Raw genomic sequence first — 10,722 nt, 5'->3', positions numbered from 1 at the left:
TCCCAGACTAATGTCCCAACATTTACCCCACAACCCACCCTGGTCCCAGCCAGTCCCTTTCAAGCACACCTTGGGCTCAGGCATCCCAACCCCCAAACTCAGACCAGCTTAGCCCTGTACACATAGACAAAAGATATACAGGCCACTCGCACATAGCCCTGTCTTTGTCCCCCACACATTCCCCCACTCTCTCCCCTTCCCACAGCAAAGACACTATAGGACCAAAAGATTAAACACATACTTTATACCCTGAGGCGAACAGGGGGAACTAGCACAGGGGCTCAGAACTCACATTGCAATATATAAAAGTGATCTATCTCCCTCATCCCAGCTGAGAATCCTGGTCTTAACAGGAATTAAGCCAGTCCCTTAGGTTTCAAAATATTCTGGGTTTGGTTTGGTTGGTCCTGGTGCGGAGAACTAGGTTGTCCTCTTGAAGTCAAAGGAGGTCACATGGTAGGACTGGTCTAAGAAAGGCATCCAAGGAGCACAGGCTCTTATAACTGGGAAGGCCACAGCAAGCCAGGGCTAGAACCAGCCCTCAGGAGTGGATAGAGGGGAGTTCTGCATCCCAGCAAGGCTGCCTCGCTGGAAGGATAGGAAGCCAAGTTGGTGCAATCAATGATGGCCAGCTGGCCCAGCCTCCCTGCCCAGATGGCAAAAGTCCTCCCCCACCTGCAGAGGTAGCTGATGGGCTTGAGCCAGCACCACCTCTCCCACTGTTCACTTGCCACTCCTGGAGCCCCGCTGTTTACTCATGGCCGTGAGCATCTGGCTAATATAGGAAGTCAGGAGGTCATCCATCTTGTAGCCCTGGAAACAACAGCAAGAAGAGAACAGAACAAAAAGTGGGACAGGGCCAGCCCACTCAGATGCAGAACTCTCCTAGGAAACTGTAGAGAGCAGAGCCCTTGACAAAGGAGAATCCTGTCCTGCTCTGGATCCAGTCTCCCCAGCTGTACACTTGAAGAGTTAGACTCATCCAGCCAGATATCTAAGATTCTAAGTTGTTACGACCCCACATAAAGGCCCCAGTTTGTAGGTCCCTAACATACTGGTGACACTAAAGGTTCTACCAGTTGAGTCATACTTCTGAAGTTCAGCTCAGTCCAAGAAGCCTCATTGCTAATGGGTCCAACTGTTGAACTTAGAGGCTAAAGGCTCAGTTCCCAGATACTGAAGTTATTCAAGCAATAGTTATTAATTGAGGTGTCTGTTTCTCAGCACCAAATTAAGCCCCTCTCCCAGACCTAAGCTGAGTCTCAAACCAACCTGACCTTGGTCCAGTCTGACCCTAGATCCCAGTCTCAGGCCAATCTGTGCACTCATGTTTGTCCTGGGGCCTGGGATGCTAGCTGAAGCTGCAGGCAGGCCTGAATAGAAGAGCTCTCACCAGTGACGTCTCACAGAGCAGTTTGCTCCCGCGCACCAGGTTCCCAATGGTGATGTGGAAGTAGGTGTTGCCACTGCTCCAGTTGGAGATCTTTGTGAAGGGATGAGTAGTCAAGATGTCCTAGGGAAGCAGACACAGTCTGAAGCTACGCAGTGAGCCCTGTGGCCTCACTTCCCTCAGTTGCAACCCATAGACACCACACACTGAAAAGGCCTCCAGCTGTCAGACAAGAGAAGGAGCAAGAAGACAAGCCAGCTCTGCCATGGAGCTGCTGGGGGAGGCAGGTGCCTTCCCTCCATCCACGCCTCATTTGGGACCACATGGTAGGCCACCCAAGGAAGTCTGAGAGGCTGTGGGGTATGTGGGGCTGGAACTGGAAATTTGAGAGGCCCAAAGAAACAAACTCTGATCCTAAGTGAGATGGTCCTGAGGAGGAAGACAAGATGACAAGGACAGCCCTGGGGAGCACAATGTGTGTGCGTGGAGAAGAATAACCAAGAGAGATAAGAGGAAAACCAGGGAAGTGGGGCACATGAGCACAAGGGGAAGATGGTGGTCCTTGGCACTCTACCAATTGTCCAGGTTGTACCCCTCCTGGGTATGTAGTAGGACTGTGCTTCCTGGTTTGCTGAGTAAGGACAACTCTGGCCCATAAATATGAACAATAGTTATCCACCTCCACCCCATGCAGTCTGCCATCCTGACCAATATGGACAGAGAACATTGTGGAAGGAAGGAATGGTTGGTAGGGGGTCCAGTGATGCCGATAGGCCAAGTACTGATAAGTTCATTGGATTCAGTAGCAAGGTGGTGGCTAGTGACTCTAGGAGAGCAATTTTGATGGAGCAGGTAAGAAAGTAGACAAAGCATCTCAAGATGTGTGGCCAAGAGGGCAGATGAAGTGAGGATGGTGGCCAGCAGGGGCTCTTTGAGGCTTGGGTTTGGGGGCCATTGTTAGAGGTGCACACAGAGAAGTATACCTCCCCACCCCTGCCCCTTTACTGCTCACCTTGCTTCTGGGATCGATGAGGCTGACCCCATACTTATTGATGGCGATTAAGAGGATCTCGGGGAAGTTTGGCTCTGTAGTTTGCTAGCAAAGAGAGCCAGAAACCATCAGATACAGCTGGGGGAACCCAGAGCAGGGAAAGCTGGGTGCCAGGATTAAGTTGCCCTCTCCTGCTGCCTGCTCAATGCCAGGGCTACAGCAGGGCTGGCGGCCCTGCCGCAAGCTCATGGTCTCCATCTCTACTAGGCCCTCAGTGCCACCCAGATCCCCTCATGGGTCCCCAAATGATCTCATTTCTCACCCTCCCCAGTGGCAGTTTCATCCCTTCTCTCCTGCTTCTCTAGGAGTCTGGGCTATCTCCTCTCTCAGCCCAAATGTCTTTCATATTTAAAAATCCTGAGCTCTACCCCTGCCTCCAGCTTATCTCTTTACCTCCGTCTCTTGCACAGCCAGACTTCTCCAAAGGCCCCCATTCAAGGTATGTAACGAGGCCATCCCCTCTCTTCTCCATCTTGTGCCATTCCCACAGTTCTCTTGCCGTCCTGTTCATCATCCTCCTGCCTCTGCTCGTGCCCCTTAGGCCCACCCCCACCCTGTGGTCAGAGTGCATTTCTCACCCCATCATCCCTGTTCAGAACCCTCCAGTGTCGGCCACCACCTGCAGGAGGAAACCCCACCCCCTCGCCTGCTTGCCAGGCTGCCTCAGCACAGTCTGCTGATCTCTTACCCTGTGGCCATCCATACTCAATCTCTCATACTTCCTGTGTTCATGCCAGGCCCTCTGCCAGGAACACTCTCCCCAGAGTCTTCCTGGAAAGCTCAGCTGTTGCCTCCTCAGCCTTCATAGTCTGGGTAGGCCTCCCAGGTTCTAGCACCTTGATGAGGGCTCCCCCTTGTCACACATGGCCCAGTTCATTCTCCAGTACTCTGGCTTGTTTACACATCTGCCTCCCCTGCTAGGCTGAGCTTCGGGTAGGCCCTCGGATCCCAGGACTGAGACACCCAGGTGGTACAAAGCTGAGGGTGCTTCCATCCTTCCCTTGCCAGTACAGGTGGCAGAGGCTATCGCTGTCACCCACAGTCCTGGAGAGGAGTTCCTGTGCCTTCTTGCCCCCACCCCTTGAGGCAAGAAGCCACCCATAATGTACCTTCACCTCGAAGAAAGCTGAACCAAAGGTGGGCCACTTGAAGATGAGCTTTAGGAAGGCTAGCTTGGCTTCCTCCTTGGACTTCCCTGCATGCTTATTGAAGTAGGCAACAATAGACTGTGGGGGAAGCACAGGTCAGAGGCCTCTCTCCTGCCACTCCTGCCCCACCTGCATTGTCCAGCTCTCCCGGGCCCTGGGGGGTCCAGGCATAGGGCGAGGGTCCCAGAGGCCATGAAGGCTCCCCTCCCCTTGTTTATCCCACTGATCTCCCTTCCCTCTCTCCTCTCCCCTAAGCAAGCAGGCCAAAAAGTGTCAAGTAAAATCAGGTCACCATGGTAACCAGGACAGGGCAGATTGCTACCAAGCAGCCAGGTGAGGCCTTTGCCTGGAGGACTGGATACTAAAGCAAGTGGAAGGGAAAATGGGACTTTATCATACACAGGGAGACTTCCACAAGAGAGACTTCCCTGGGCTTCTGCCCAGCACCTGACCCATAGGGTGCCCAGAGACCCATTTGGCAGTGTCCCGAGTCCTACCGCCACCTCTGTACTCACCCGCTTCCAGTCATCAGGTGAGATCTGCCGGATGAGGTCCTGGGGCACCAGCTCCCGCAGAAGCTTGGGGATACTGGGGAAGTAGGACTTGTCCTCCTCGAATTTGACCCTGTAGATCAGTGCCCCCAGCTGCAGCACCTCCTCCCGTGTGCACTTGTGGTAGCCCCGGAGATATTTGGGCAACTCCTGCCAAAGGCAGAGCAGGTCATAGGCATGGAGAGAATGGGAGGAAGTGGTTTCCTTCCCTACCAGCCTGATGTGAGGTCTACTGCTTACCCTGCATTCAGGCTTGCCTGCTTCTCCAGCCTCATCTGACACTGTGCCCCAAGGGGACAAAGCACAGCACAGGGAATGGCAATTGCGCTTGCACAGATCCAGCACATTAGAGTTGGAAAGCAAAGCCATGTATGCATACTATTTCATCTCCCCTCATAATAGTCTGGTGAGCTGAGCAGCCCCATTTCAAAGACGAAGGGACTCAGAGTGACCAGCTGAGGAGCCTGAGACTATTCCACAACCCTAACCTTCTGAGGCTGTCCTTCATTGGGAAAAACCTCTCAGGCTGGCCTCCTCCCATTGGTTCCCCTGAGATTGGCTGGTTTCATCTGCAGCACCAGCCTCTTCTCCACTTGGAACTTCCAGACCCAGAAACAGAGTAACTGAGAATGAGGAGTGGACCAAAAGCAAAGATGAAGCCTCTAAAGGGCCAACACCACCCCCAACCTTACAACTGTCTTACCCAGTCTTTGAAACAGGGAAACATGCTGGCCTGAGGACACACTGCAGATTATTATTTTTTTTAACTTGTAAAAATTTATTTTTTAAAAGTTAATATGTGCATAAAAGGAAACTGAAAAACACAAGCAGCAAAGAACAAAGTCATCCATAATCACAAGCAGTTTACAGTTTGACTTCTAGGTTCCGTGTGTGTATCTACACGGAATACAATACAGTAAGCATTTTAATGTAAGATCGTAGAGTTATGCATCATGCTTTTACACACCATGAATATTTATCATGTCAAAGTCCCCAAACTATGAGTATTTTGTTAACCAAGAATACACTACACGAACTCCATCTGAAAAAAATATATAATCCTGCCTTTCTTGGCGACAAAAATATAAAAGACAAAAATGGCAACAGGCCTCTAGATAAAGATACTGGCAGAGTTACAATTAAAATACTGCATTCCCTTAATGTTCAATTAAAACTGAGACATAAAGTAACAGTACACAACATATAATGCTTCTAAAAGAATTCATCATCCAATCTATAATATTCAATTAGCAAGGAGGTATGTTTCCATTGAATCACTTAATGTATTCCTATAGTACAGCCAAAGAGACTAATACATGTTAAGAGTTATTGTTAAAATGTAAATACGAAAACATCCGCATACAACTCTCCCTCTATACTTCCTTCTGTCCCTCTGCTGCCAACCTAGTAAGTTCTGACATTTCTCAGAGACAGCTTAACAATCTCATGTCCAAGATGCTTCTTTCCTATCAATGATAACAAAGAGAAACTTATAAATTGGTTAATTCACTAGCTGTACATTTTATCACACATTGTCACCTCAGGATATCCAAAAAGCTTAGATGTTACAAAATAATGAACCTTTCCACAACACACACAGGTACTTCATAAAGACATACGTATAGATCTATGGTTATAACCTAAAACTGTCTTCTAGATGTGGAGATACTAGCAAAAAGCCCTTCCCTTCACCCACACACTGCAGATTAGAAACCTGAGTCAATTGTTATCCATCCATCCATCCATCCACCTTTTAAACTACTCACCCACCTATCCACCTATCCATACCCATCCCTCCATCCATCCACCTACCCATCCATATGGTTCTACCCACCCACATCCATTTCCCATTTGTCCATCCACCCACCAATATCCACCCGTAAGTTCATTCACCATCCATCCTTCCACCCATTCATTCACTGAGTCACTTCCTATTCACCCATCCACCAAGCCAACATATATTCATTGTCACTATGAGCCAGGCCTTAAATAACATAAACCCTCCCTACTCTCATAAAACTTATAGTCAAGGCAAGAACAACCAACACCCAAATCAATGTATAATTACAATCTTTGAAGGAATTGTTCTCAGTGCTATCACAGGATATATCTAGTTGACTTGATCTAGTCTTGGGAACAGGGAAGACTTCCCTTATGATGATTGAAATGACATTTAAAACTCAGTAGGTGAAGTAGGGAACCTAGGCAAGAGTTTCCCAGAAGAGAGAATGTTACAGAGGTTCCTTAGAATACCTGAGAATTTGAAAAAATGTAGTTGGAGTGAAGTGAACAAAGGAGAACTGGGTACAAGACAAGGCAGGAGAAGTAGCTAATGGCACTCTCCATGCAGGGCTGCAGTCAGGATTTGAGGTTCTACCTTGAGAGCAAAGGAAGCACTGAGAGGGTCCCAAAAGCATGATGACCACCCTGTGGAGAATGAATTCAAAGGGGGGAACAATGGACAGGGGAGCTCAGGGGAAGGTTACCAGCTTCACCAGATGAGAGAAGATGAGGGACTGACCTGAGCTGGTATAGGTAGGGGAGAGATGTGGATGGATTTTAGAGAGATTTGGGAGGTGAAGTCATCAGGTGAATGATTTGGGACATGGGAAATGGGAGAGGGAGATGTCAAGACTGACTTGGGTTTCTGCCTTGGGGAAATTGGTAGTTGCCATTCATTGCATGGCACCATGGAGAGAAGCAGAGCTCATGGGTGAATGAGCCCTGCTGACTCCCAAGCTAGCATTCTCTTTACCATGGTAGCCACCATCCCTGTCCCCCATCCTTCCCAGAATCCTGGTCTGCCTGCCCCTTAGGTAAATGGTAAAGGTAAGTGGGCCCAGAAAATATCACTTAATCTGCAGCTGTGAAGACATGGAATCAAACCCCAGTTCCACCTGCCCGGCAATCCTAATCATATCAATTGATGTCTCTGAGTTTCAGTTTATCCCTCTATAAAATGGGAACACCATGCCTACTTGTTGGGATTTTCTGGGAGGGCAAAATGAGTGAAAAGTGCCAGACACAGAATAGAGGTTCAACATGAAGGCACCCCACAACCTCGGCTTTCTGCAGACACATGCTTGTGCTGGAAAGTGTTTGCAGATTCACACTGAGGCCTCGGATACATCCGGATACACCCAGGTATTACAGCAGAATCTCCAGTTCAGAGGATAGCCACGGAAGGACATGAACAGGTGGGGATTAAGAGCTCAGAAGAAACAACAAGGCTCTGAGGAAGGAGAAGAGTGTGAGGCTGAGCCACTCCCCAAATCCCAGCAGGACTCTCAGAGGCCTTGCCATCTCCATCTTGTCCTTGCAAGGACAGAAGGTTTCCGCTTTCCCAAAGTATAGCAAGGCTAACAGCACACGGAGGCAGTAACAGCAGAGAAGTGCTAGGCAGCTCACCTGGTAATAGTGGAAGATGGAATCAGCCATTGGGTCCTTCCCTGGCACTGTGGTGGTCCACAGCTTTTTCATGAAGAACACCTGGTAGGTAAGCGAGGGCACGATTCCTGTGGCAGAGGGCAGTCGATCACCCAGAGGGTCCCAGCACAGAGGGCCACCCATGCTGAGCACTAGCCCCGGAAGAGGCTGGAGCTTAGGTCCCACCCAGGTGGGCCTCGCAGTATGGCTCTGAGCCAGCACCCGCCCTGCTCCGGGCCTCAGATGATCCCAGGTGCCGGCCTCACATTACCATCCTTGACAGGCCGTGCTTTCTTTATCCAGTCTGTCAGGTGTCGAACAAAGTCGAAGAAGAAGTCATTCTCAGGGACACTGATGACCTAGGGATGTGGGCATTCGGGTCCACGCATTTTAGTTCCAGCAATATTGAGTTTTCTCATTTTCCCACCCAAGGCCCTCCTGGTGGTCCTTTCTTGGAGCCAGAAGGGGTGTCCCACTCTGCCCTGACTACCTGTTGTGCCAGAGCACAGACTACTTCCTGCCCAGAGTGATGGTCATTCCACTTGCCATTCAGCAAAGACCTACTGCACGCTATCCTAGACTGTGGGGAGAAGGCCAAGGATGAGACCCAGTCCATTCCTGGGACATTCTCCAGCATCGTGACCTGCTCCTCCCACAGGCTTCAAGCTCCTCTGGGTCCAGGACCTCCCTGTGATCACCTCTGGATCCCCAGTGTTTGGCACAAGGACAGCTGATGAGGAGACAGACATGGATGCACAGGGAACTATGAGAGAGCACCTGATCTACCTGACACGATCAGGGAAGCCTTCCCACAGGAAGAGGCTCAAAAGCTGGGCCCTTGACCTCCATGGACACAGAAGTGGTGGAGAGTACTATGGAATGGTGGTAGGGACCTGTGCTCTGGAGTCAGACCTATGTGCATCTGTGTCCTTGTTGTGTGACTTTGTTTTTTTTTTTTTTTTTTAATTTTTTTTTTTTAATTTTTTATTTATTTATGATAGTCACAGAGAGAGAGAGAGAGGCAGAGACACAGGCGGAGGGAGAAGCAGGCTCCATGCACCGGGAGCCTGATGTGGGATTCGATCCCGGGTCTCCAGGATCGCGCCCTGGGCCAAAGGCAGGCGCCAAACCGCTGCGCCACCCAGGGATCCCTGTTGTGTGACTTTGAATGTGTTACTTAACCTTCCTAAGTCCAGGTTTTGTGATCTGTTAGGTGGGGATAATCACCCTCCTTTCAAGGGCTATTTCAAGGATTATTTCAAGGATCAATTGGCCTCCCCAAGGCAGCTGAGGGACCAGTCAAATCAAATCTGGAAAGTACATGCGTGTTGCAGCAGAGTGATGAGCCTGGTGTGTCCAGAACATAAACCACCCAAGAGGTTTGGAGCCATGCTCTGTCATGACTCAGAAGAGATTTAGGGGAAGCTGCTACAAGTAAGGGGGTCCCTGCAGGGATGTAAGGAGGAGAGGGGCACGGTCAGATGCCACATGCAAGCACATCTCTCTCTTCCCCTCTCTCCCTCCCTCATTCTCTCTCCCCTCCCTACTGCCCCACGACCAAGCAAATGTTCCAACACACAGACCAACAGTGGTCAGATAGGAAGCCAGTGACCCATGACCTACCTTGTCCGCAATTTTGACAAAGAGACTGAATCCCTCTGAGGACTTGAGGAGCAGCCGGGCTGCAATGTTCTGGCAAAAGTCTTTGGCCCTAGTGCTGGACTCCACCTCAAAGGCCTGGGGAGTGGGGGGTAGGGAGGGATACTTGGCTCTGGCAAGGCCTCTGCTGGGGCTTCTTGCACCCCTTTGTCTGTGCCTGCAACAAGATTGAGCACCCTCCCCTCCCGGAGGGAACCCTCCATGTGAGGGGCTTCCCTATGGGTCTAGAGCTGGGCATGGCCTCTAAGAAAAGGAAAAAGCTAACTCCTGTCCAGATCTTTCCAGATTGTGTCCTCCCCAACCCTCCAAGTGGACTTGGCCTCTGCTTCCAGGGTTCCAGGGTTCTGGCCCATACAAGCATGGTGGTGGTGGCGGGCGGGGGGAGGGGGGGAGGCAGAAGGGGGGTTGAGAGGCCAGGGGAGCCCAGATGGGGAGGTGATTGGGAGGAGAGAAGAGGCTGGAGGAAGAAAAAAGCAAATTCCAGAAAGGGGAGGAAAGAAGAGAGAGGAGAAATAGTCTGGGGTAGGGGTGGGGAGGCACTGCTCCATGTAAGCTTCCACTGGAGGGATGGGAAGGATGTGTTAGTTTCTTGTCCTTATCACTAGAATACGATCATGGCATTTCCAAGCCTCTAGCCTCTAGACAAATTTTAAAACTGCTTTTGAAACTAAAAGTTTCATTTCTGGAATCATTTATGTGAATGAGCCCCTGTGCTGAGGTGGGGCAGGGAGTGGAGGTCACAAAGCAGCCTGACCTACTGGGCATGATGGGAAGACAAATAGGACCTTTGGACAAGGAGACCTACAATCAGGTCAGGTGAGGAGGAAGAAAGGGGCGTGCAGGAAAGTGGGCTCAGGGCAATAGGGAGGCTTGGAGGGGTGGAGGCAGGTGGGCCTGTGCCCAGGTACAGGGCTTGCAGCAGGAAGGCAGCATCAGCACAGAGCACAGCTCAGAGGGAGGGAGCAATCTTCTCTGAGCCAGAGCCTCCTCAGAGACAGGGAAGAATGATTTTTTCAAGGAAGCTGCTGGAGACAATAGAAGGTCAGACCCGGAAGCCAAGATCTCCTGACCCAGAGAGTTTCTCTCAACTGAGCCCTGACACTACTGAGGAGCAGGAGGGTGGGAGCAAATGTGCGGGTCCCTGTGTCCTCAGGGAGCCTGGTCCTTCAGGAGTGCCAGTGACCAAGAAGCCTGCAGCCCTCACCTCATCGGTATCATCAGGAAAGTAGACCTTGTGGAAAATCTGGGTGGTTTTGTGCTGGATGGCCTCCACTTCCACCAGGTGTGGGGGGTACTTTCGGGACCCATTTCTGAAAACCAGGAGAGGGGTGGGGGGGGCTGTCAGGAGCCTGTTGGGTTCATGGGGCCATGGGGAGCAGGGAATAGAGGGAACTTTGGAGATTGACCCCACTTCTAATTTTTTTATTATTATTTATTTATGATAGTCATATATAGAGAGAGAGGCAGAGACAAGGCAGAGATAAAGGCAGAGGGAGA

The 10,722-nt window shown here is 50.5% G+C and overlaps 1 protein-coding gene across 5 annotated transcripts in view; it reads right to left on the bottom strand.

Annotated features, from left to right (window-relative positions):
- Window positions 1–224: 224 nt before the first annotated feature.
- Window positions 225–10,722, bottom strand: part of MYO7A (myosin VIIA) — an 84,951-nt gene continuing 74,453 nt past the window's right edge. For 4 of the 5 annotated variants that reach the window (XM_041730369.1, XM_041730368.1, XM_041730370.1 and 1 more), the window contains 10 exons: window positions 10,430–10,535; window positions 9,190–9,303; window positions 7,838–7,925; window positions 7,549–7,655; window positions 4,105–4,290; window positions 3,551–3,667; window positions 2,403–2,486; window positions 1,394–1,513; window positions 676–813; window positions 225–588 (listed from right to left, as the gene is read on the bottom strand). In XM_041730369.1, the coding sequence (XP_041586303.1) occupies window positions 724–813; window positions 1,394–1,513; window positions 2,403–2,486; window positions 3,551–3,667; window positions 4,105–4,290; window positions 7,549–7,655; window positions 7,838–7,925; window positions 9,190–9,303; window positions 10,430–10,535 (1,012 nt within the window). In that variant the 3' untranslated portion in view covers window positions 225–588; window positions 676–723. The remainder of the gene's footprint in view (window positions 589–675; window positions 814–1,393; window positions 1,514–2,402; window positions 2,487–3,550; window positions 3,668–4,104; window positions 4,291–7,548; window positions 7,656–7,837; window positions 7,926–9,189; window positions 9,304–10,429; window positions 10,536–10,722) is intronic. The other variant, XM_041730372.1, reaches the window with a different exon arrangement.

This window comes from Vulpes lagopus, chromosome 15, assembly GCF_018345385.1.
Source record: "Vulpes lagopus strain Blue_001 chromosome 15, ASM1834538v1, whole genome shotgun sequence".
Lineage (NCBI taxonomy): Eukaryota > Metazoa > Chordata > Mammalia > Carnivora > Canidae > Vulpes > Vulpes lagopus.
Note: the sequence above shows the minus strand (reverse complement) of the source record. Positions and strands in the feature narration are given on the sequence as shown.